Source organism: Mustela nigripes, chromosome 16 (genome assembly GCF_022355385.1).
Source record: "Mustela nigripes isolate SB6536 chromosome 16, MUSNIG.SB6536, whole genome shotgun sequence".
Taxonomy (NCBI): Eukaryota; Metazoa; Chordata; class Mammalia; order Carnivora; family Mustelidae; genus Mustela; species Mustela nigripes.
Window position 1 is genome coordinate 14,010,227 of NC_081572.1, and position 27,118 is coordinate 14,037,344.

At 39.3% G+C, this 27,118-nt stretch overlaps 2 protein-coding genes across 3 annotated transcripts in view; one reads left to right on the plus strand and one right to left on the minus strand.

Moving 5' to 3' along the window:
- CEP95 (centrosomal protein 95) overlaps window positions 1–18,130 on the minus strand; it is a 42,138-nt gene extending 24,008 nt beyond the window's left edge. Inside the window, exons 1-7 of the mRNA XM_059379993.1 lie at window positions 18,011–18,130; window positions 16,452–16,580; window positions 15,417–15,524; window positions 11,538–11,648; window positions 7,641–7,746; window positions 5,715–5,830; window positions 487–606 (exon numbers count right to left, since the gene is read on the minus strand). Coding sequence (XP_059235976.1) covers window positions 487–606; window positions 5,715–5,830; window positions 7,641–7,746; window positions 11,538–11,648; window positions 15,417–15,524; window positions 16,452–16,580; window positions 18,011–18,029 — 709 coding nt within the window. The 5' untranslated portion in view covers window positions 18,030–18,130. The remainder of the gene's footprint in view (window positions 1–486; window positions 607–5,714; window positions 5,831–7,640; window positions 7,747–11,537; window positions 11,649–15,416; window positions 15,525–16,451; window positions 16,581–18,010) is intronic.
- Window positions 18,131–18,210: 80 nt separating this feature from the next.
- Window positions 18,211–26,889, plus strand: DDX5 (DEAD-box helicase 5). 2 transcript variants are annotated; one of them, XM_059379994.1, is made up of 14 exons: window positions 18,211–18,295; window positions 18,916–19,094; window positions 20,322–20,487; window positions 20,842–20,938; window positions 21,033–21,166; window positions 21,288–21,353; window positions 21,607–21,748; window positions 21,828–21,988; window positions 22,085–22,257; window positions 22,630–22,740; window positions 22,964–23,025; window positions 23,100–23,159; window positions 24,393–24,617; window positions 24,832–26,889. In XM_059379994.1, exons 2-14 carry the CDS (start codon window positions 19,051–19,053, stop codon window positions 25,233–25,235), a joined length of 1,845 nt encoding a protein of 614 aa, XP_059235977.1. In that variant the 5' UTR covers window positions 18,211–18,295; window positions 18,916–19,050; the 3' UTR covers window positions 25,236–26,889. The 2 variants fall into 2 exon arrangements, with proteins under 2 accessions (XP_059235977.1, XP_059235978.1); XM_059379995.1 differs by lacking the exon at window positions 18,211–18,295 and adding an exon at window positions 18,545–18,631.
- Window positions 26,890–27,118: the final 229 nt, after the last annotated feature.

Genomic DNA, 27,118 nt, shown 5'->3' on the forward strand with positions numbered 1-27,118 from the left:
ATTTAATATATACACATACCTACAGATACTAAAAACCTAACTGACTTGAAGAATAGCTACATAAATTATGGTTCATCCACAGGTTATAAAACTTGTTAGACATTTACAATGATTTTATGTAATACTAAGTAAAATCCCAGAGAGAACAGTAAGAAATGAGAGTATTTTTCAAATTACTGTATTTTATCATTCCCTAATAATTTGAAGACCACAAACTCATATACTAATGTATTAGAGACTCATACTGTACTAAAGTCTTTAAGAAAACATTAGGTAATAAAAGAGTGGAGGTAAAACATGCAACCAAAAAACATTTTAAGAAACCAGAGCTTATAATTAATAGCAAACATTTACAGATATGATCATGTAAAACCAAAAGAATCATATAAAGTATAGAGCAACAAAAGTAAAAAGGCTAATAGCAACAGAAATTGTTCCAGGAACTAACTATTGTTTCTAACTCACTAACACCACACTACTACTCACTGTCTTCAACAAAGGATGTTCTGTTCTTGGACAAAAAACTAGATAAGGGAGGTTGCAATGCTTCTTCATACGATACGGTTGAGGCTTTTTTGGACTGCATTTCATTAGGGCCTTTGGCACCTAGAAAAGAAAATGTTAAAGGTAGAATTTTTTTGTTGCTGAATTATTATACTAAAAACCAAGAGTTCTTTACCCAGGGGATAAAAATCTCACAAATGACAATCACTGAACTATGTCTGATTGCTCAAACTACCCATTACTTTTAGTAACTAGGAGAGAGGAAGATCCAGAACCACTAATACAAATTAAAAGTAAAGATTTATGTCATACTACTTTTCTTTAGAAAAACAAGTGCCACAAAACCAGAAAAAAGATCAAAAGAACAGAACAGGGACGCCTGGGTGGCTCAGTTGGTTGGACGACTGCCTTCAGCTCAGGTCATGATCCTGGAGTTCCGGGATCGAGTCCCGCATCGGGCTCCCAGCTCCATGGGGAGTCTGCTTCTCTCTCTGACCTTCTCCTCGTTCATGCTCTCTCTCTCAAGTAAATACATAAAATCTTAAAAAAAAAAAAAGAACAGAACAGAGAGCCCAAAAATAAACCCATGCTTATATGGTCAATTAATCTACACCAAAGGAGGTAAGAATATACGATGGGAAAATAGTCTCTTCAATAAATGATGTAGGAAAGTAGACAGCTACATGCAAAAGAGTGAAACTGGAGTACTTCAACACACCATACACAAAAATTACTGCAAAATGTACTATACAACTAAATGTGAGACCTGAAATTATAAAACTTCCCCAAGAAAACACAGGCAAGTAATATTTTTGACATCAGCTTTAGTAACATTTTTCTGACAGGTCTCCTGAGGCAAGGGAAACAAAAGCAAAAATAAACTATTGGGACTATACCAAAATAAAAAATTGCACAGTGAAAGAAACCATCAACAAAGTGAAAAGGCAAACTACTAAACAGAAGAAGACACTTGCAATTTATATGTCTGATAAAGGATTAATCCCCAAAATATATTTTTAAAAAACTGATGTAACTCAACACACCAGAAAAACCCAGATTAAAAAATGGGCCCAGGACCTGAATAGACGTTTTCCCACAGAAAACATATAGATGACCAACAGACACAAGAAAAGGTGCTCAACATCACTAATTATCAAGGAAATGCAAATCAAAATTGCAATGAGATACCACCTTATAACTGTCAGAATGGCTACACTGACAAAGACAAGAAATAACAAGCACTGACAACAATGTGAAGAGAAAGGAACGCTTGTGCACTGTTGATGGAAACGGAAATTGGTATAGCCACTATGGAAAACAGTATGAAGGTTCCTCAACAAAGTAAAAATAGAAATACATGATTCAGTAATTCCACTACTGTGTATTTACCCAAAGAAAAAAATACTAATTTGAAAAGACATGTGCATCCCAATTGCAGTACTTGTAATAGCCAAGATAGGGAAATAATTTAAGAGTCCACTGATAAATGAAGAAGTGGTGTACACGTGTATGCGCGCGCGTGTGCGCACACACATCCACACACCCACCCACACACACACACCTATTACTTCATCATAGAAAAGAATGAGACCTTGCCATTTACAACATGGAGAGACTTAGGGAGTATGATGCTAAGTGAAATAGGTCAGAGAAAGCCAAGTACAATTTCACATACATATGGAATCTAAAAAACAAAGCAAATGAACAACAAAAGAAACAGATCCACAAACACAGAGAACTGATGGTTTCTATACAGGAGGAAGTAGGGGGAATGGTTAAATGGGTAAAGTAGAGTGAAAGGTATACAGGCTTCCAGTTATGGAATGACTAAGTCACAGGGATGAAAGGTACAACAGAAGGAATATAGTTATGTGTGATAACAAATGGTAGCTATACTTGTGGTGAGAATAGCATAACATGTAGTAGCCAAATCACTATGTAACAACTGAAACTAATGTAATATTGTATGTCAACTACACTTCAATTAAAAAAGTAACTAATATGTACTATATGATTACATTTGAAAAGATACACATATGAGATACCCATTTATGTATCTGTAAGGAAAGAAATCAAAATGTTAATGGTGGTTTTCTATAGGTCAGGGGTAGGCAAACCATGGCCCAAGGTCCAAATCTGACCCACCAACTGTTTTTGTTAAAAAAAAAAAAAAAGTTGTTTCAAGATTTTAAGTAATCTCTACATCCAATGTGAGACTTGAACTCACAACCCCAAGATCAAGAGTCTCACACACACTACTGACTGAGCCAGTCAGGAACCACTGTAAATAGCATTATTGGAACACACTCACATACAAAGAGGTGCTAGAATTGCAGGACACTGTTATGGGGATATATCTCTGAGCTAAGAATCTTGGCTGATACCATCATAAAAAGATTTATAGGTCAAATTGTTTTGTCTAATTTTTAAATGCTTAATATTTTTTATCAGCTTTATAGTATTACACACAGAGCTGTATTAAAATATTTCTGAATATCCACTGTGTTCCTTTGGAAACTATACAGTACATGTACTCTTCACTAACAAAATGGATTTAGGACTCCCCCCTCTCCAAATGACTATTTATGTCTTCTTCAATTTAATGAAAGACTTCACCATAAACTTATTCCTCACTTTGAAGGTATGTGTACTCTCCAATCTCACTGTTACCAAATGATCAACAGACATAATCACTACAAACAGAAATATTCACCTTGCACAGATCCCAAACTCCATGCAATTTATTCCAAGACACTGTGTATTTTAAAATTTCTGACATTCATTTTGTCTTTTAAAAACCAGCAAAGACATCGTTTTGTGCTTTTCTTTTCCATAAATCCAGTGCAACATGGCATTTTCACATCAAAATGTTTAAAATATGTCCATCTCCCTCCATAACTTATTTCACATGAAGAGCGTCTGAGATCTAATGTTCAAAATTCATTAACGTGGCCCACAATTTCTCTACTACCCAAAATGAATTTGTCATCAGCTTGACCCCAGGCTAACTCACTCTTCCCTAGCTATGTCCACTCTTTCTTTAGTTTCTTGGATGACCGAGAAACTCAATCTCTTTATTTCTGATGAAATTTCTCCTAAAATCTCATGCTTAGTTACCATCTGGAACTTTTGTCAGACTGAAAATGACACACTCAAATCTCTCCCTTTAATTTTTAGATTGTTTTAGGGACATAGTGTTTTATTACTAGGAAGATTCTGAACTTGTTGACTCTAAGCATTAATAAAATTCAATTATGTAAGTATACCTATATGAAAAATGTATATAATATTTCATTAAAAAGGGGGGGTGGCCCTGGTAGGAAAAAATGGCTGAAGCTGGCAAAAGGTACAAATTTCTAGTTAAATAAGTAAGGGGAACACAGTATACAAGTAGGACAGATCTTAAAAGTTACCCTCTCAAGAAAGAAAGAATTTCAACTCCCTGGTGACAAATGTTAACTAGACCTATGTCATGATCACTTCCCAATACATGTAAACTTAAAATCATTAGGTTGTACATCTGAAACTAACAATGTTACATGTCAATTTTACCTGAATTTAAAAATGATTCACAGCCCAGGAATTGAAGTCTAAATAGACACCCATGAATGTATATGGTGACAGTTACCTGATAACTTAGATCCAAATATAAGAGGAAGTTACTATAGCCCTTTATGACCTCAAACCCAAATACCTTATCCTAGCTTTTCTTTCAACCTTTCCTTTTGCCTTAATTGCATTATAATCTGCATAGTTAAAATCTGAAAATAATTCACTTTTTACAGATGCAACCTTTTTATGTGGTAGTTGCTATCACAGAACACCATTTCTAAAATCACCATCCCTTCCACCTTCTGTCAATCCATCGGACTCTCTTCCTTCTAGAAACATTACCACCTACACTTCACTCTGGTCATTCCCTTACTTTGCTCCTCCCAGTAGCAAATATGTCTTTAGTCTACTGTCTAACCTTCCAGACATAGGTTCTTTGAGCATTAATTCCTTGGAATTCAGTGTTTACTCTTTGGAATAAAAGTATTAATGCTGAAAGGGATTTCAGAGATGGTTTGTTGAATTCTCTGATTTAACACATTAAGAAATTGAGGCTCAATTTCTTGGACAAGGACAAGGGCCTTGTCCAAAGTCACATAGCCAGTAGCAGAGTCTGCATAAAAATCTGGCCACTTGATTCCCAACTTAATATAATTAGTTCCTCTCTAGCATTCCTATTCTACCATTAAAAAACTCCCCACAACTTATTGTGTGCCTGGTGTTTTGCAAAGTTTTGGAATACTAAGATAAATATGAATGATTTTACTATATACTTCATTTATTTGTCTTATTTGTTGGCTGCCTCCACAAGTAGAATATAAGCTCCACAAGGGAAGGGATTTGTGTCTCTTTTGGTTACCACTCTAACACCACTGCCTAGCACAGGGAAGGCACTAAATATTTGCTAAATGAATATAATGTGGCTACTGTCCCTGAAACACAGTGTACCTAATATACATACTCAAAGTTAACGATGCAATGTGGGAATGCTATTACCAAAATAAGGACACAGGGCCACACCGTAGAAATACAGAAGCTTAGAACCTAAGACACATGGGGGAGGCTGGGCTTTGTAGGGTGAATTTGCCAGGAATAGAAAGGAAGGAAGAGCACCCCAGTAGAAGAAACAATATGATGCCAGAAAAAGAGCATGTCAACTAAGGTAGGCAGGACAGGGAATGGGATGTTGGGAGGACAGCAAAGTGGGAGGCTCAAAAGGGGTCTAAGAGATCTTTAGATTTACTGTATACAAGCAGCAGACTATGAGAAATGTGGCCTGATGCCTGGCAGAAAAATTGCCACCGGATATACAGACTTGTTGGCTGAAACCATGAAAAGAGTGTGTCACCCAGTTTAAGAAACTACACTTAGGAGGTAATCTGAATGTTGCATCCAGAAGTCTCTTCCCAGAGTATCAAGTCCCACATACTACATCACAAACTTGCATCCACCTGTTTGCCCATGTGCCTATGACTCCTACTTGACTGATTTCAGGTAAACTGTTCACATTTAGGATAATAGTGGTATGCGCTTGGAAATTCAATTCTATCGAGTTACAGCTCTCTCTATTTTTCTCAACTACAAACATTCCTAAGTAAAACTACTTATATTTTCCTAGTTATATGTTGAATAACAATAATTGTCATCTAACAACTTACCATTACTTCTGAGAGAAAAGGTGTGTGCCGTGTCTCCCAGTCTAATTATTTCACCGGTGGATTCTGTTTCATCTCCATCCCAAGAGGGACCCAAAGCCTCAGATGACAAGGAGCACCTGAAAGAGTTCCCTTGTTTACTTGGGGCCCAGCCTAAACACAGAGGGCCCCTCCCGAGAAGGACCCCAAGAGCTCCTCCAAACAGTCTGCCTCTGGGTATTCAAACTGTTCACTGTTATGTGCAGAAGGGCAGGACACTCTCTTCTACTGCTTATCACTTCTTGCTGCTTGTCTGTTTTGTTTTGACATATATCAGTCAAGGATTAAATGTGTAGGAGAATATACACACACAGAGAACAATAAATATTGGATACTCTAGGGGTGTGGGAATGGAGTCTGGGTAGGTATTAATTTTGAACTAAATATTCTTGTGTTGTTTCACTTTTGCACTTTTAAAAAAATATCTAATAATAAAAAATAAAGTCAGGGGCACCTGGGTGGTTCAGTGGGTTAAGCCTCTGCCTTTGGCTCAGGTCATGATCTCAGGGTCCTTGGATCGAGTCCTGCATCGGGCTCTCTGCTTGGCAGGGAGCCTGCTTCCTCCTCTCTCTCTCTGCCTGCCTCTCTGCCTACTTGTGATTTCTCTCTGTCAAATAAATAAATAAGTAAATAAATAAATCTTTAATAATAATAATAAATAAAGTCAGGAAATTCATCTATTGGTGGTCTCCTTCAAGACATATTTTCCACAATGTACTATACATAAAAGGAAAGCACTACCTGTGATTTTCAAATCAGAGCAACTCCATTAAAAAAAACGGAGAATCAGATATTTAAAACAAAGTCGTATCATATTCAACCTCTAGTTGTAACTACCATCAAACCTGTAATGACACTGTATTTTTTCTATAAAAGTCACAGAAATTTTAAAACTCTGATATTTGCTGGGGTGCATGAGTGGCTCAGTTGGTTAAGTGGCTGTTTTTGGCTCCAGTCGTGATTCCAGAGTCCTGGGATTGAGCCTGCTTCTCCCTCTCCCTCTCCCTGCTGCCCTGCCTACTTATACTCTCTATCTCCATGTCAAATAAATAAAAACTTAAAAAATAAATGAATGAATAAATAAAACAAACTCTGATATTTGTGAACAATACTGATTTAAGGGTGCAGTAACCCAATAATTTTATACTGCCAGTGAGTGTATAAACCATCACATTTTGGAAAGCGACTGCTTTTAATAGCCTTATAACATTCATTCTCTTTGAATGAGTTTAAAGAATAGCATAAAGAATAAAGAATAGATTACAGAATAGATAAAAGTATGTATATTTTTTAAAACCATAAAAAACACAGGAACAACCACCTCCAATTCAGAGGAGTGCTTTAGCCAATTATGAAGCACACATATGAATGGTCTGTTATATGGTGTTTAAGAATTATTACAAAAATTTTAACAACTTGAAGACTACTGATGTGTAAAACTTTAAAGTGCAAAAAAAAAATTATATAAACAATATGACTAAATCCCAAAAAACCTCAAAATGGTAAAAAAAGACTAAAGTATAACAAAACATCAACAGTAGTTATTCAGTTTTGAATAGCAGAGTTCATCTTTTTTTTTTCTGCTTGTTTCTTATTTCTCTGTACTTTCCAAGTTTTCTATAAGGAACATAAACTGTTTTGATGACCTCGGGAAAAATTTAAAAATGAGTAGGTGCTTAATACTGAGAATTAAGTACATACAACTCATGGTTCTTAAAACTCCCTCAGGAAGGTTTAAAATATGAGAAGGTAGTAACATTTTTACACTAGTTTTTTGTTTTTTGTTTTGTTTTGTTTGTTGCTGCTATTCTGGTATACTGTGTGCCATTTCAGTTCTTAGAAAAAAAAGCATACTTTGCTATGATTAAATTCATAGACACTGAGTGCTACCTCTCAAAAGAAACTCTTTTCCATGATGACTTCGATTCCTTAGTACTTTCTGGCTCTTCCAAAAGTTCTCCTTGATGGGATTCTTTAAAACTCTGTCCAGTTTCACCTGTTTAGAATAGACAAAAACAGTATCAAAATCCCCCAAATTAATAATGCTATTTTTATACTGGGGTAGGTAGGGGTAAGAACAGTAAGGCACCCTCATTCTCTCCTGGCAAACTGGGCTCTTATGAACATGAAATTAGAAAGAACCAAATCATCATCTGTGATGAGCATATTACTTGGTTAACAAGGAAACAACAAAAGTGTTTACTTAAAAGCAGGGTCTGCAAGTTGTATTAGCAGTGTTTTATTTTTAAGCTAGGTCGTAGGTTCATTCTTTATTGTTTGTCAACACCTTTCTATCTGTAAGGAATGTCTGAGGTAAGAAGACTAGGTTGTGGCTTCAGAACAACATGACTGTGTTAGCCTACCTCGGGCTCCAAAACTATCACTCCCCTAACCTAAGAATAAGACTACTTCAGGGATTCGATGGAATTTTCCTTAAGATGATCACTCTTTTCTTCTACCCCAACATATCAGGGAAATAGACTTTCACCAGTGGCAGGAACTCACTAGCAAGGTAATTTCAGGAGGTATGTGGGTGAACCTATGATACAGATTTATGGACATTCCCATCCATTTCTAGAGATTCCTTCTTTGAACATCCACCTTCATTTTTTTTCTATTGCTGTTTTCAACAAACATTTTAATAATATTACTTAACATTCATTGTGCATTTACTCAATTACTCAAGCTTGGCTCAGTGCTAAACTATTTATGCATATCTACTTATTCGACCTTCACTACAGCCATGAAAGAATTTCAGATGAGAAAACTGAGGCTTTGAGAGCTTCAAACAATGAGGGGCATAATGCAGCACTGACTCAAGATCTCCTTTCAAATCTTTTGTCCTTACAGTTTAAGTAAGCGATAATGCTAGCTCAGGTAACAGAGAAAAGCTGCTCTGTATACCTGATGAGACTCATGATAATAAAGATTTACTTCCCATTATTAACTGGCATTTTGAAGAATCTGCTCAGCTCTAGGTAATACTGCCATATCAACTTGGACCTGCAAAGGTGAGAATCAGACTTTAGAAAACACTGCCCAACTCAGGTACTACCACACAAGGAGGCCCCATCTGTGCAACTCCCTCCTAGCAGCCCTAAGTTCACCGCATTCTACTGACCTCCCCTTGAAATATCCCTTCTTCTCTCCCTGAGAAGGGATATTTCAAGGGGAATATCTTGAAATATTCCCATCCCTTCTCTCAGGGAGAGAGAATATCCCTTCTCCCTTCTTGCCTCAGCATTTGACTATTACAGACTCACATGTAAGTATCTTTCAGTTCTGTGCTCCTCTCTCCATCCCCACGGCCCTATCCATGACCAAGCCATTATTGTCCCTCTCCTACTTACAATCAAGTACTGCATTGTAAAAGCTGCTGCTGTCAGTGTAAAATTTTAAATTAATCTCCACGTAAAGGTAGTTTTCTACCTCTTAATCTTGCTGCTAAAATGACTACACAGACACAGAGCATCAAAATACCTACTGATAACCTTGAATCAGGTGAGTTTCACATGTCTTTCACTCTCCCCCAATTCTCCTATAATGTTTTTTATTATAGAAGAGTCCCTATTTATCCATAGGGGATAAGTTCCAAGATCCCCAGAGAATGCCTGAAACCATGGATAGTACTGAACACTATATATACACTTTTTCCTGCACCTATGACAAAGTTTAGCTTCTAAATTAGGCACATTAAGATAAACAATAGCTAATAATAAAATAGAGCAATTACAACAATATACTACAACAGTAGTTATAAAAATGTGGTTGCGGGGCGCCTGGGTGGCTCAGTGGGTTAAAGCCTCTGCCTTTGGCTCAGGTCATGAGCCTGGGATGGAGCCCCGTACGGGATCTCTGCTCAGCGGGGAGCCTGCTTCTCCTCCCTTCTCTCTGCCTACTTGTGATCTGTCAAATAAATAAATAAAATCTTAAAAAAAAAAAAAATGTGGTCGCTTGGAGCGCCTGAGTGGCTCAGTGGGTTAAGCCTCTGCCTTTGACTCAGGTCATGATCTCAGGGTCCTCCTATCAGGCTCTCTGCTCAGCAGGGAGCCTGTCCACCCCTCCCACCCCCCACCCCCCAGCCTGGTGCTCTGCCTACTTGTGATCTCTCTGTCAAACGAATAAATAAAATCTTAAAAAAAAAAAAAAAAAATGTCGGGTGCCTGGGTGACTCAGTTGGTTAAGCCACAGCCTTCAGCTCAGGTTATGATCTCAGAGTCCTGGGATCAAGTCCTGCATTGGGCTCCCAGCTCTGCGGGGTCTGCTTCTCCCTCTGACCTTCTCTGCTCTCATGCTCTCACTCTCTCTCCAGTCTCTTAAAAAAAAAAAATGTGCTCTCTCTGTCAAAATATCTTATTGTACTGTACTCACCCTTCTTGTGAAAATGTGGGATGATAAAATACCTACGTGATGAGATGAAGTGAGTGAATGACGAGGCACTGCAATACAGCATTTGGCTATTATGACCTTCTGACAATATGTCAGGAGGATCATCTGCTTCTGGACAGAAGATGACTGCAAGTAACTGAAACTGCAGAAAGAAAACTGCATATCTGGGGGGACTAGTCTATGTATTTATGGCTGACTTCCTGACTGGAGTATAGGTTTGAGAGCAATACACATGGCATGCAATTCTGAATCCTCCCAGGGTCCGTGGGCTGGTACGTATTGAACATACATTAAACACTCAAAATACTCCACATTTCAAACACTCAAAGTTTTTGAAATAAGTATCTTGTGTGGCAATTCTTCCTTCCTACATATACTTTTAAATCTTTTCAGCAATAGAGATAAAAGGTAGAAAACTATCTCTGAAAAGTTTAAGGTTAATTTCAAATGTTATAATCACAGTACAGGTCTCACCATCAACCATATGAGAATGATAAGCCTACCCAAATTTTTGTCTTCATTCATATTAGAATTTATGTTGGTTGCTACTGCTGCTGAAAACATGCTGGATAACTTCAAAATAGTAAATCCATTCTTACATAGGTCATATATTACTCTAATCATGACATAGAGCATTTTTTTACTCAACCAATCTCAAGCCATTACAGTTCTTTGTTTTCTTTTCAATAACATTGCAGTGAAGACCTGTAAGCACTTTTCTTTTATATTATCATTCCTTAGGATAAATTCTCAGGAATGAGATAAATTGAGCCAAAGATTATAAAGAGCTTTTATATATTGCTGATCCACTTTAAATAACCATAAGCCTTTTGGAAAATAAAATGGCACTATTAATCTTTATAATTACCATTAAAAACCATAAAATAAAAACTTCACACTACAAATTGTTACAATTTGGGAAACTGGATTACCGGAAGACTAAAATAAAATGTTCAGGCTGTCACAAACCCAAACATAGGTTAAAGACAAAACAAAAACAAAAACAAACACACATTCCAATTCCTGCTAATGCTTTAGCAAAATCCAAATTTGTAACAAAAATAGCAGTTCTGACAGAGGAAATTATAGTCAATAATGTCATGCAATAATAGGACAATAGGCAATTTTGGCCAGAATTTAGCTATCATAGATTAGCTTTAAAGTAATTTATAAGCAATAATTAAGTTGGCAAAGGACATGGTGACAGTCTAGGAGAGTTTTTCTCAACCACTAAGAACAGTAAGAATTGAGATTTAATTTATGATTAAATTTACCAGGTATACACATTAGTGTTTCCAATTCCTATGAAGAAAAACAGGCAAAAAGAAAAAAGGCAAAAAGGGACAGGCTGTAGAATGTAGAATATAAACCAAATCAAATTTCTATTTTTAAACTTACTTTTCTCATGAGATGTCTCACTGATGTGTTCTGTAAGATATTCCAGCAACCCATCAAATATTTCTAGCAGATTCTTAATAGATTCTTTATCTCCTCTCACTATATTTTCTCCTAAACACAGGATAAAGAGCTAATTAAAAATATTAACCAAGAAATTGAAAGCCTCATAATTTTGAAATGAATATACCACCATGTACTGTTCAAGACAAAAGAATTATAAACTCAGGAAAAACAATAATATAAATAATAAAAACATGAATTTTCTTTTTTTTTTTAAGAATATTTATTTACTCACTTGAGAGAATGAAAGAGAGCACAAAAGCAGGGTGAGGGGCAAAGGGAGGAGCAGACTCCCTGCTGAGGGAGGGAAGTAGGGCTCTATCCCAGAACCCTAGTATCATGATCTGAGCCAAAGGAAGATGCTTAACTGACTGAGCCATCCAGGCACCCAAAAACATAAATTTTCTGATGCCTGATTATATTTGAAGAAACAAAAGAAGCAGCCTTGAATATAACCTTTGATATTTGGCATATCCTTTCCTTTATCAAAAAACAAAGCAAGTATATAAAAAATAAAAAATTAAAAAAAAAACAAAAAACAAAGCAAGTGGACTTAAGAAAACATCCCCTGGTAACATTTATACCAATATATAAAGCATCTAAGCAGAACTTTATCAGGGTAGCAAAAAAAAAAAAAAAAAAAAAAAATGCCAGGAGAGAACACAGTTTCAGATTGTGAGATCCTACTTCTAGATGGTAGCTTGTTCTGAAGATAATAGCAGCAGAGGAATATAAAAAACTTGTTGGGATACTTTTGCCAGGAATCCCTCATTTTTTTCTATCTGTTAACTTCTGTTCATTTTGTATGCATCATGTCATTTTCTTAATTAGAAATTGCCAGTGCATACAAACTTCCAGTTTGTATAACCCTATATACAGTTTGTGTAACTTCCAGTTATAAAACAAGTCACAGAGATAAAAAGTAAGGCAAAGGAAATAATGTCAATAATACTGTAATTAGCATTATATCGTGACAGATGGTAACTACACTAGTCAACAGTGAATACTGTATAATACACAGAACTGTTGGATCACTATGTTGTACACGTGAAACCAACATAACTTTGTAAGTCAACTATACTTTAATAATAAATAAATACTGAAATAAATACTTCCATAATAAATAGACTATCCATGCATATAAAACCCTTTTTTAAAAAGATTTTATTTATTTGACAGAGAGAGATCACAAGTAGGCAGAGAGGCAGGCAGAGAGGAGGAAGCAGGCTCCCTACTGAGCAGAGCGCCCAATGCAGGGCTCAATCCCAAGATCCTGGGATCATGACCTGAGCTGAAGGCAGAGGCTTTTAACCCACTGAGCAACCCAGGCGCCCCTATAAAACCCTTTTTAATTTCACCTCACCCCCCCACTTCTCCAGTCTAATCTCCCACCACATCCACTTTACACCCAGAAGTTAATCTTTAAACAATCCTTAGTACAATACCTGGCCCATAATAAATTTTTAATAAACGCTAAATTGAAATATTGACAAGAAATGGATTGGCAAAAGCATGGAAACCTGGCATGCTTAGTGTCACCTAAAATGAACTCTAATCAACATCAGATATGGACGGAATTTAACTTGAGACACTTCGGTTGTCCTTCGGAAGAACATGCCTGCATTCTCAGTTCAAACCAGAAGTTTAAACCAGAAGCGGAGAGTCAAAATGGAAATTTGGCATTTGAGAGAATCTAACCATTCAAAACTTCATGATGCAAAACAAACCTATACCAGAAATGTGATGTTCAACAAAACTACTAGTACAGATGGACAACATTTGACAATTTTTTTTTCTGTTTAAAGCAAACAAAAATCTTGTTTTTAAGCCTTATGTTTTTCTGACTTAACAAGATACGCAAGTATACCCCAAGGGCATACTTAGAACTTCTCAGTTGCCAGGATGGGGAGCATCCTCTCTCTGCCAACCCAGCAACTAAGACCGCCGGCCAGAATGCAGTGCTTCGTGGTACAGGAGATATTGCTTTAAACAGAACACAAGGAGTAAAAAGATGCTTTGCCATATACCAGAAGAGGTAAGCAGTTTTGCAACTTTTCATGGGGCAGGTTTGACTTGTCAGGAGTAGCTCTGCATTAAAAAGTTATATATGCAGATACAACCTTACTACAGAAGGTTTAAAAAGCAGAAATACCAGAAATTGCCCTAGTCAAGTGATAAAGCAATTCAAAATTGCAAAAGAACAGGAAAACCCTTGGATTATCCTTTGAAATGAATTATCTCCAAACAAATTTACCACATTTAGTCACCCAGAACTGCACTCAAAAATTTAAGCCAGAGTATTTTTCTAAAAGTTCATCATCAATATTAAATTGAGAGATGTAAATGACCTATCCTGATTAACATTTCTCTCTCTTAACTGTCAAAGAATAAACCAATAGTGTAAGCCTTCTCTTATGGATTCAAATATAGTTTCAAACCCACAGATTCCCTGTCTTCCTTAGCCTGGAATAATTTACTGAAATACTCCTCATTGCCTTATTATATAAAATATAAAGATTTATAAATATTTTTAGTAAATTTGGCTTTTGAATACAAGTATGATATACTTTATTTTGGAAAAAAGTTCACAATTTAGTTTTACTTATTTTGAATAGACAATATACTAATGGGATTTAAAATTCAAAAAGTGCAGGGTGCCTAAGTGGCTCTGTCAGTTAAGCCTGTGACTCCTGATTTTGGCTCAGGTCCTGATCTCGGGTTTTGAGATCAAGCTCCACGTCAGGCTCCACACTGGGCATGGAGCATGCTTAAGACTTTCTCTCCTCTCCCTCTGCCCCTCCTTTGCATTTGTACACACACATTTTTTGTCTCTTGCAAAAATGAAATAAAACAAAAATTAAAATTCAAAAGTGCAGAAGATATATAATGAAATCTCATCCCATCCTCATCCTACAGCCCTGAAGTTCCTCTTATTGGAAGCAATCAGCATTATAGGTTTCTTGCACACGCTTTGAAAGAGTCCTTCTGCAAGCAATCAACTGCATATTTACTCTCCTCACCTTTGTTTTCTACAAGTTGCACCATACTCTGTACATTCTTCTGACTTCATACACACTGGAAACTGTTGTACTAACATGGAACATTTTACATAATGAGCATCATCAAAAATCTTTCACAGTGGCAGTGTAATTCCACGTATGGAGCAACCATAATGTATTTAACCTGTCCCTATTTAGTGGACATTTAGATGTTGCTGATTTTTACCTACTACAAACAAGCAGCATATTAGCTTTAAAATAACTAAATAACAAGGCACCTGGGTGGCTCAGTTGGTTTAGAGTCCAACTTTATCTCAGCTCAGGTCCTGATATCAGAGTCATGAGTTCAAGCCCCACATTGGGCTCCAAAAGAAATAGCAAAACAAAAAAATAAAATAACAAAACGATGGGGTGCCTCGGTGGCTCAGTAGGTTAAGCAACTGCCTTTGTCCCAGGATCGAGAGTACTGCATCACGCTCCTTGCTTGGCAGGGAGTCTGCTTCTCCCTCTGACCCTCCCTCTTCTCATGTTCTTTCTCTTTCTCAAATAAATAAAATCTTAAACAACAACAACAACAAAATACATACTTCAGATGACCAGCTAGGATACTCACAGGTCCATCACAACTCAAAGTTTGACTGTCCTTAAAAAAAACTCTCAAGGATGGGTACCGTAATTCTACCAGTCAATTGTCTTGGCTCAGTGTTGCCATTTGGTCTATTTTATAAGCTTATTCATTTGGTTAACTAAACCATATATAGGATTTACCTAATTATCTTAGTAAAATGCAAAATTATTTGATGGTTAAGTATATACCAACCTGTTATGTGAGACAAGCTGACTTGTAGGTAATCTAAGGCCAGTGAATCAATTACTGCTTGTACATTGTGAGCTTCATCCTCTTGACTCCTGGGAATAGCTATGAGGTCTGTGGAAAAAAAGCTACATAATTTTTCATCTGAGGGCCCAAGTTGTCATGGTCTTTGACCAGGCTTCTAAGTGAGGTTAACTGCTACAAGAGCAAGTGCCACTCAAACAGAACAGGCTTTTATAAAGTACAGATAAAGCTAACAGAGCCTGATTTCTATCTATATAGTACCTCTCTTAGCTGAATACTTAGTCAATCAATGCATAATGAACATGCTCTACAATAAGCACCAAACTACAGAAAGATAAAGAGATCCCTAAATTCAAGGAGATGCTAATACTCTAATAAGGGAAGCAATACATGAAGTGAGACTTTAACCCATAATCGTGGGTTGCTTTTCATGACAGAGAAAAAACCCACAACAGGTACAAAAGGAGAGTTCTTGTACATTTTGTTAAAGCAGCCTAGTAGGAATTACTGGCCTAATGATTTAAAAGGTCAGTATATACCATACTGAGGAAAGATATTAACATCAACTTATATTTGGAATTTCTCCACTAGTATTGGGAAGATGAATACTTAACCAGGGATGCAGGACAAATATCAATTCATATCTGTAATACTGGTTAAATAACAAAACGCAACAAGTTTCCAAGTTTCACTCAATTTTAGAACCCTTGAAGATACACTTACAGAAAATGTGTCACTTTCATAAAGTATTAGGCATAATTAAATAGAAATGACCCAGACCACGCAAACATGATTTGACCAAGGCTATTAGCAAACATGATTTGACCAAGGCTATTACTATGTCTGGGTCTCATTAAGGTACTTAAGGTAATGAATGCAATAGTTAGATAGAAATAAAGATATAAACACAGAAAAAAAATTCAAGATTTTATAAATACCGTAAGATCTAACTGAAGGCTCTCAAAATTCTTGGCCTAAGATGTAGTCACTATTACTCCCACTTTTTAGTACCCTTACCTGGTACCTTTTCTCCCAAAATGGATTGGTAAAGGGCAATAAAAACATTAGCATCACAGTCTTCTAGTTCTCGTATCCTTAGGTGTATATGACATTTCAAAAGAAGATTATTGGCAACAATTATCCACTCTGTCAGGAAAGAAAAAAGATCAGCCTTAAACAGCACTAGAAAAAGTCAACCCCCAGGAAGATAGACATTGAATGACATAGAAGATAAAATATCTGATGAGTGTAGAAGTTCAAAGACCCTCTGTGGAACGATTTTTGAAAATACTTAATTTCTTGGAATGACTTCCAGAGTACCAGAATTTTAATGTGGTCAAAACCATGCTGCAAATCCAGCTTTTACTACTGCAACCTAAAATCTTTATTTTTATCCCTTTTCTTATTTTACCAGCCATACCTAGCTGTTTTTATTTAAAACATACAAGTCAACGGGAATATATGTCATAAACGAGACAGTTTGTTAACGACAGTCTGAGGTTGACACTAATTAGTAGATGCTGCTTCAAATTCCCAATGGTATTAGTCATGTTTTTACCCAATTATCTCGTACAAGTCTGAATTTCTCTGTTGCCCAAATAGGTGCTGATTAACTTGGGCTGTTAAAAACTGAAATAATGACACCAACAATACAACATTTGTTAGTTTTTTTTTTAATTACATTTAATAAATAAGAAATAAAACACAGAACATGCATAAAAACGCCCCTAAACTCAGAACTAGCACATTACCAACACTGTTGAAGTTTCCTGTGTTACCACCGCACCTCACCCCAGATACGGTAAGACTTAGCAAGGTTACTTCAAAACTTTCTCAAACTAAGGTAATTTAGGAAATCTGACTTATGATCCCTGATACACCTGGCGATTAAGGAGAAAGTCCTTTTATTCTATATTTGACATATTCAGCATGTTCTAAAAATAACGATGTGTGGGGTCAAGGCACGCTATCTCCCTCTCCCCAAGCCCACTTCTCACAGCTGATCAAACCAGGACAAGCGGTTTGAACGGTGTCCTGGGGAAAGGAAAGCGTCCCAGACAACTCAACCCACTCGCTCTTCAAAAAGCGGTTGCTAGACAAAGCCTGTAACTCCAGAAGGCACTGAGGAAAAAAATCTACCACTAGTCTACTTTGGCAGATCTTAAGACCGCCGTTCCCCAAAAGTTCAGTGCACATGCAGGTATGGCCTCAGTCTCCACAGTTCAAGAACCAGAGCGCGCGCTAACAGCGGCTGCGTTCCCCAGAGAAATACAAGTTCCAAGAAGAAGCTTTTTGACTGCCCTTTTTGCAGCCAGGTTGTAGGCGCGGTCCGCGCCTCACCACCGGGTCCTTCTCTCCACACCCCATAATCGCGCTCCACAGCCTCTAAGCTGAGCGACAGTGAGGCTAAAACACCCAATGAAGTCGCTCACTACGACGGGGTGTCTGTCACCAGCCCCGCGGGCAGCCCAGACTTAAGGAAGTCCAGCCAGATGACTCAACATAATAGGGGTAGGGACGTTCGGAATTTAAATGGCTTCAGTCCACACACACTGGGGCTCCGAGCCGAGACTCACCAGCCTCTGAGCCGGCCATGTCACGGAGGCGGGTCGCCGCCGGACCCCCCGCAGGGCGCGCGGTGGACGGCGTCCCGGAAGGGCCGCAAAGCGCAGACGCACGGCTAAGGTTGGGGAGAACGAAACTAAAGGGCAGTGGGTGAAAGGGGGAGGGACGTTAAAACGGCTTCTCGTTGCTGATTGGTCATCACGGGAACACTTCCTATCGCAGCACGCGCCGAGGCGGCGGTTTGTGGACTCTGGATACCATTCTCCGCGGGCAAGATCCCGCTAAGGGATTCTCAGGTGGGTGGGTATGACAGACCGGGTCACTCAGCAGCCCTGGGCGGTCTCCTGGGGGCATTAGTACGGCACTTTCGGTGAGCTATTTGTTTCGTATTCCTCCGCCGACGCCAAGTGGCGAAGTAGTGCGGTCCGCTTAGCCGGTGGGCGGGAGCAGCCACGTGACAATGTCAGGCTCCGCCTTCCCGTCTCGCTTGGTTAGGGGCGTGAAGGCTCTTTGGAGACGTAAACATCTCCAAGTGGGCTGAGTGGGCTGGCGTGTGCTGGCCATTTTGTCGACTGGGCTGGACCTGGGAAAGGGCGGGTGGCTTCCTTGAGGTGTGGAAAGACGAAAAAAAGGTGAAGAAGGGTGTGTAGGCTGAGGCATCTCAGTGTAGGTGGGCCCAGCTATGAAAGGGCCCTCAAACCCGGCCACTCTGAAGGAGGGGGTGGGGGGTGGGGCGAAAACATGGCGGATCCCCGAACGCCGGCGGGCGTTGCGGCCTCTGCGCAGGGGCGGGGTGATTAGGTCATAGAGCGGCTCCCAGCATTCTCTGCGGCGGAGGAGGCGGTCCAGGGTATAAAACCGGCTGCCGGGACGCGGCCGGCACCTCATTCATTTCCACCGGTCTCTTGTTGAGCAGCTCCGGTTCCTGTCATCGCTGCCCCTCCGCCGCTGCCGCCCCCGCAAGGCTTTGCCATCGCCAAAGCCACCTGCAGCGACTTGTCGCACCCGATTCTCTCCACTTTGTTCCCCACCAACCGCAACCATTGACGCCATGTCGGGTTATTCGAGTGACCGAGACCGCGGCCGGGATCGAGGGTGAGTATGGGAATGGACTTGTCAGGCCCGGCAGTGGGGGATGGGAGGCCGATGAAGGGGGCAGCGGGCGGGGGCGGCGGGAATTTGCCCTTTTTGGTCTACTGTTAGTCTTTATTAATCGAAGGTTTTCGACATTTTGATACCTGTCCAAAACTGAGTGAGGGATGTTTTCTTGTTAACGGTCTTCAAGCTCGCCTTTTGTTGGGGGGGGGGGGGGGGGCCCAAGCCCCCCCCCCCCCCCCCCCCCCCCCCCCGACGATAGAGCAGCTGTTGGGAAGAACTCGGGGGTGCGTATTTCGATCGAAGGAAAGCGCGGCGCTTCCAGGAGAAGGAAGTCACCGCTGTTAGGTGCATCTTTTCGGGAGGAGTTTTAGGGGCCCCGGGAGTTCTGTGGTAATTGAGGGGGTCGCCTCCGAAGCCATTGATGCGGCGGGGGCAGGAGGGCGGCCGGCACCGCGGGAATCGGCCATGTGGCTGAGTCGCGGGTACAAAATGCCGGCGTCGGACATGGCGGCGGCGCCTTTGTTACCCCGCCCGGCGGAGGAGCTCAAAATGGCAGCGTCGAGAAAATGTGGCGCAGAGAGAAATGCGAGACAAAGGGGGAAGCGCCGCCCCAGCGGGAACGCCGCCCGGTCCGGGACTCCTCCCCCGGTAGTTGCCAGCTCCTCCTCCGTTTTTTCTTTGCGTTATATAATTTTGCTATCTTGATCGGGAGCGCTTCCGCGGGATCCCAATTCGATAGGCTTGCATAAGTGTCTTTGAGACCACCGTCCTTGTTCTGGTCTTACTGCTGGTGCTGTCCCATTTTTCTTTAAAACCAAAGCTGTTTTGCTTGAAAACAGCTGATAAATAGCGTCGCTGTTAAGCACCTTCCGTGTATTGTCTATCTCCCAGACATTTAATTCCTAAGCTCACGGGAGAGACTAGGGGCCACAAGCTGTTGCCTATCCTTGTAATCTGAACTTGAGGCGTTTGGGGAGCCAGTTTCCGACGTGATAAATCCCGGGCTGTTGACTTGGCTTCAGTAGTGTGAATTGGGGGCAACGGGAAGTGAGAGAGATGGTGCTAATTGTGGCTTTTGAGATCATGGCCGTCAGTAAGGACAGTGCTAAGCCGTAAACCTCAAAGTCTCTCATTTACCTGCATTGTGTCCCAAGGGACAGTAAGTGTATATAAACTGCTTGGTAAGCGTTTGAAGATAGAGTAACTTTTTTGTTTTAATTTCAGGTTTGGTGCACCTCGGTTTGGGGGAAGTAGGGCAGGGCCCCTGTCTGGAAAGAAATTTGGAAACCCTGGGGAGAAGCTAGTTAAAAAGAAGTGGAATCTCGATGAGCTGCCCAAATTTGAGAAGAATTTTTATCAAGAACACCCTGATTTGGCTAGGCGCACAGCAGTGAGTAATTTCACATAGCTTCATTGGGTTGTAACTCAATAACTGTTTCTATCTAGTACGAAAAAAATATGAACAGAGAGGTCTTGGAAATGACCAAATTTCGGGGAAATTAACACTTTCTCATAGTTAAGAGGTGGTACTTTGGAAACAGGTGGCTTAGAATTTTTCTACTTAGAATGATTAAGTATTAAGAGTAATTGGTGGATCTTGTGCTGTGTGGGTTTTCCATACGTGAATATAGGTTTTATACAGACTTAAAAGGTTTACTAACCATTTAAAACATAGGGGCCTCCTGGCTGCATATTAGTGAAGGTTGTTGTGGTACTTACTAGATTATTATAATCTGTTTTATAGCAAGAGGTGGAGACATACAGAAGGAGTAAGGAAATTACGGTTAGAGGTCACAACTGCCCAAAGCCAGTTCTGAATTTTTATGAAGCAAACTTCCCTGGTAAGTGCTAGTTTTGAGTCCCCCCCCCCCCCCATTTTGTTTCTCTTCTTTCTCTTGGCTTCACTAAATTTTACTGAATTGTTTGTAATTGCAGCAAATGTCATGGATGTAATTGCAAGACAGAATTTTACTGAACCCACTGCTATTCAGGCTCAGGGATGGCCCGTTGCTCTAAGTGGATTGGATATGGTTGGAGTAGCACAGACTGGATCTGGGAAAACATTGTCTGTAAGTATGGGAGAATTTTGTAGTTTGAATCTGTGATTATGTGCTAGTGAAAATAGATTAGGAATATAAGGAAACCAGAAGACTTCTAATTTAATTATTTTTGTTCCCTCATCCCAAATAGTATTTGCTGCCTGCTATCGTCCACATCAATCATCAGCCATTCCTAGAGAGAGGTGATGGGCCTATTGTAAGTATGTTTTTTTTTCTTAACTTTTGTCAAGGGGTACTATACAGGGATTTGTAGAGTACATAAAGTAATTCTCATGGTCTTATGTGGAGATGTTAGTTGTCTCGTGTTAATTTAGCTGGAGAGAAAGTTACCTTGATCGTATTTGAGTATTGGACAGCAAAATCAGTGATCTACCAGTGTAATGCCAGTCAGTTTAAAACTAGGATCCAGGAGTCTGCTAAAACCTGTCCCACTTTTTGTTTCTCTTTAGTGTTTGGTGCTGGCACCAACTCGGGAACTGGCCCAACAGGTACAGCAAGTAGCTGCTGAATACTGTAGAGCGTGTCGATTGAAGTCCACTTGCATCTATGGTGGTGCTCCCAAGGGACCACAGATTCGTGATTTGGAGAGAGGCATGTAACAAATTCTGTTTGTCACAGTTGGTGCTAGAAGTTTGAGATATCATAGTTACATCTATGTGTTTAATTGAAGGTGTGGAAATTTGTATTGCAACACCTGGAAGACTGATTGACTTCTTAGAGTGTGGGAAAACCAATCTGAGAAGAACTACCTACCTTGTTCTTGATGAAGCAGATAGAATGCTTGATATGGGCTTTGAACCCCAAATAAGGAAGATTGTGGATCAAATAAGAGTAAGTGCCTTTGAAAATGTTTTATTTTCAAAGTTAGCTCATAATTTATTCTTGAAGTAAAATGCTTTTTCTTTTTTTTAATCCCAAATTCTTTAGCCTGATAGGCAAACCCTAATGTGGAGTGCAACTTGGCCAAAAGAAGTAAGACAGCTTGCTGAAGATTTTCTGAAGGACTACATTCATATAAACATTGGGGCACTAGAACTGAGTGCAAACCACAACATTCTTCAGATTGTGGATGTATGTCATGATGTAGAAAAGGATGAAAAGTGAGTTTTCTATAGAATTTTTAATTCTAGAAATAGACCATACGAACTTAGGAGTTACCCTTTCGTAGGTTATCTTAAAAGTGACTTTTAGTTGGGTGGGGTGTGGATTTGTTTGTTTAAAATTAGTCTGTCCGTCTTCCTGAAAAAATGTTTTTCTCTATTCACATAATTGGCTATCACTATATTCGTAGTATTTCTTTAGGTGAAGGACTGTGCTTTGTGGCTTAAAAGACCAAGGGTGGTTGCTTGATAATGTTCATGGCAGGTGTTTTTATTTGTAGCCATGCAAATGGAAGGTCGTGCTTCAGTGTCCATAAATGTGTGGCCATAACTATGGACTACTTCTAAAATTCACAATTTTTTTTCCCCAAGACTTATTCGTCTAATGGAAGAGATCATGAGTGAGAAGGAGAATAAAACCATTGTTTTTGTTGAAACCAAAAGAAGATGTGATGAGCTTACTAGAAAAATGAGGAGAGATGGGTATGTGGGCTTCCTCATTGAAGCAGGTGTATGAGAACTGTGTTTAGGGGGAGGGGTAAACCAATAGAGAACGGATTTGAATGTCCTGGAAGACCATTATCTGGTATAAATAAAACCGCGTACATTAGGTGAAATTAAAGGAATTGATGGCTAGATAGGCAGTAGACTAAAACATACCGGGTTTCAAATATGAGCCTGCTAATATGGTTTCTCTTTAATGTAGGTGGCCCGCCATGGGTATCCATGGTGACAAGAGTCAACAGGAGCGTGACTGGGTTCTAAATGGTTAGTCAAATGAAAAATTTCTTTTCTCTAAGCCTGGAATTCTCAGATTATTTATGATCCTTTCTCTTTCACAGAATTCAAACATGGAAAAGCTCCTATTCTGATTGCTACAGATGTGGCCTCCAGAGGGCTAGGTTAGTAAAAACTCGAATTCATGGCTTGGTTTCCCAGAAGATCTCCATATAACTTTTTTAAAGAAAGTTTATTGCTTTCTTTAACCTCTGCATTTTTTCCAAGTTTTTTTCATATAAAGGTGCAGTCTTTGTGGCAAGGCCTAGGCATGACAATCGGAGGACTCGAGGGGGATGGAGGACTAGTGATCGGCTGGCTGCTTCCAGTCGATTAGAGAGGTGAAAAGCTGAAAGTGTGCCAGTAATCTTCAAAAGGCAGAACATACCACCTCTGCCCCGTAAACTGTTCTCTCCGGGGGAAAAAAATGGAAGTTATCCTCACAGTTCACTGCCGTGGTATTTCTTCTGTCCCATGCTTTGCATGACTGCCATGGTACAGCATTGTTTCAAACTGTTTACTGTGATCTGTGGGTCTTTGAGTTTCAGTGAGTTTGCTGAAATGTTGAAGAAATATTTCCAAACTTCAATGTTCAATGAAATTTTTGTTCAAGTTTGAAATGGAGAGAGCAGCTTTAAAAGGTACTAAGCCTTTTACAAATTGGTGAGTACTGGCACATGAGATCTAGAGCAGGAGCAACTTCTCACACTTAGTGGGAAAAGAAAGCAGTGCTTTGAAAGTTCCTCCCTCACCTACACAGTAGTCGTCATGTCGAGACCTGCCAGAGAGAGACACATTCTCAAGTGAATCCTGGCTTCTTGGAAGCGCTTGCCTAGACGAGACACAGTGCATAAAAACAACTTTTGGGGGACAGGTATGTTTTTCTTGCAGCTGCGGTTGTAAGGTCTTGGCAAGACAAGCAGTGTGGCCAGAATTTTGAACTTCTGATGAGTGTGTAATGCAAAGGACCGCGTACATTTTTGTTTAAAGGTCCTCAAAATGAACACATGAAGAGGTTGCTGTGAACCTTTAAGTGGCCCTACTGCGCAGAAGCATTCAGATGTCACTTGATGATCTGTAAGGGAACTTGCTGGTTTGGGAGTACGTTAGAACACATGTCCTTTTGACAGGCTCTTTATCATTGGGTGGGGTAATGAGACAGGTAGATGGTGTGTGCTTTCCCCCCCCTTCCAACATCAATGGTATTCCTACAGAGAATGGATAACCATTTTAACTGTATTTTTTGCAGCCCGTACCTTCTTGGGAATACAATTGTCTAACTTTTTATTTTTGGTCTGGCTGTTGTGGTGTGCAAAACTCCATACATTGCTATTTTGCCACACTGCAACACCTTACAGATGTGGAAGATGTGAAATTTGTCATCAATTATGACTACCCTAACTCCTCAGAGGATTATATTCATCGAATTGGAAGAACTGCTCGCAGTACCAAAACAGGCACAGCATACACTTTCTTTACACCTAATAACATAAAGCAAGTGAGCGACCTTATCTCTGTGCTTCGTGAAGCTAATCAAGCAATTAATCCCAAGTTGCTTCAGTTGGTCGAAGACAGAGGTTCAGGTAAGACCAACCTTCATTAAGAAATGTTGGTGATTTGGGGTCACATGATTGCACGAATCCTTTAAATGGGATTGGCGGGTGAGTAAAATCTTCAATATGAAGCTGAGAAAACATTTCATCTGTAGAGTGAATATAGAGCTTTCCTTATTCCTTCTGTGTTCTTAATGATTTGTGCCATGGAAATAATTACCTTGCAATTTTTTTTTCTTGACAGGTCGTTCCAGGGGTAGAGGAGGCATGAAAGATGACCGTCGGGACAGATACTCTGCGGGCAAAAGGGGTGGATTTAATACTTTTAGAGACAGGGAAAATTATGACAGAGGTTACTCTAGTCTGCTTAAGAGAGATTTTGGGGCAAAAACTCAGAATGGTGTTTACAGTGCTGCAAATTACACCAATGGGAGCTTTGGAAGTAATTTTGTGTCTGCTGGTATACAGACCAGTTTTAGGACTGGTAATCCAACAGGGACTTACCAGAATGGTTATGATAGCACTCAGCAATATGGAAGTAACGTTCCAAATATGCACAATGGTATGAACCAACAGGCATATGCATATCCTGCTACTGCAGCTGCGCCTATGATTGGTTATCCAATGCCAACAGGATATTCTCAATAAGACTTTAGAAGTATATGTAAATGTCTGTTTTTCATAATTGCTCTTTATATTGTGTGTTATCAGACAAGATAGTTATTTAAGAAACATGGGAAATGCAGAAATGACTGCAGTGCAGCAGTAATTATGGTGCACTTTTTCGCTATTTAAGTTGGATATTTCTCTACATTCCTGAAACAATTTTTAGGTTTTTTTTGTACTAGAAAATGCAGGCAGTGTTTTCACAAAAGTAAATGTACAGTGATTTGAAATACAATAAATGAAGGCAATGCATGGCCTTCCAATAAAAAATATTTGAAGACTGAATTAAGTGGAAATTGTACTTTATTTTACATATATAATGTCATGTAAAATTTTGCTTAGATGGTCTGTTTTTTTAACCATGAAAATAAAATTGACTGCCACTTTCTATAATTTAGGTTTGGGAAGTGGGGAGATCAGAAGGCACTTCTTAGAATGATCTATTTATATTGCAGGGGTTAAAATGAGATTAAAGTAAATTTACAGTTGTAGGCTAAATTGCATTAAGGCTCTCTCTGTCAGTACCTCATCAGGTGAGTCATTTAATAGCCTAATTGTTAGAACGGTGAAGTGAGATTAAAATAGGGAAATCCGCTGTATAGCCAGCCCCACCCTCAAACTGCTTAAGTGTGAGAGCAACATGGATGGACTTTATTCCTTTGCAAAAATTTTATCATTAAAGCTCCAAATAACTTGCTTTTTCAGAATAGTTTATATTCTTGCTCTTGGCTCTGTTGTAAATTACCAAAATGGTGAACAAAGCTAAAAGACTTCACACATTTTAAGATCCTTGGCCAAGAGCTAAGTTTGAATTTGTATAGATTGTAGTCTTCAGGCTCTTGGGGCACTTAACTGTAGTTACACTGGGAATCATGAATGTCTTAATGATAATTCAGGGAACTCTAGGGGACTTCAAACTGGAGGGTCTATTCATATTCAAACAAAATCCTGTCAAAGTTAATGTTTAACCAAGAGGAAGCACCATAACCAAAAGCACAGTGACTATTGTACAAGTCATCGTTGGTCAACGTGGTTTTTTTTTTTTTATTGCTAGAAAGGTCATGGGAGGAGGGGGTGTTTTAGATTTAACTTTGGCTCACCAACCTTTCTAATACTTCATTTCAGTAATGATTAGAAATAGGTCTGGATGTCTTCCCAGAGAGTCTGGTATATATGTTCCTTTTGGTCAGGAGAGGAGAGGTCTTCATGAGGCTTCATTTAAATTCTGATTATTAAACAGGCTTTAATTGGTGTCAATGCCTTATCTCTAAAATGTAAAACTAGAATTTGCTTGGGGTAGGGGATGGGGAAGTGGTATTTTTAGGACTAATACATTGAAAACTGATTCAGTCTCTCCAGTGACTTGAACAGTTTTCAATAGCATGGTTAGTCAAATTCATTATGACTTTTAACTTATAAGAAGCTTTTGGGGTAGGTTGGAGTATTTATTACATATTTTACTGTTTAATGTCTAACGGCCTTTTAATTTGTAAACATTTATTGAAATGATTGTGGGGCTGTGGAAAACATTTACCTATTTACCTTTGAAGTAAGTTTTAAGACAGTCCACTTTTTAGCATGTGTGTTGTGTCCAGCCTGTGGTTGTCTGAACTAATAAATGTGATTTTTCTCCCCATTCTCGCTTTTATTTATTTGTGTATAGGCCTCTTCCCTGGTGTGTATTTCCTGATTGGAAAACACGATAATGGAGCCCAGCTTTTAATAGAGTTTAGAAAGAATTTTTAAAACAAGATTGTTCTCTGGCAAAACGGTCTTAAAGGGTTTTTTTGTTTTTGCTTTTGTTTTTTTGGTGTTTGTTTTGTTCTACAAACTTCTGCACACGTGCTTGTGTAGCCTGTCCTGCA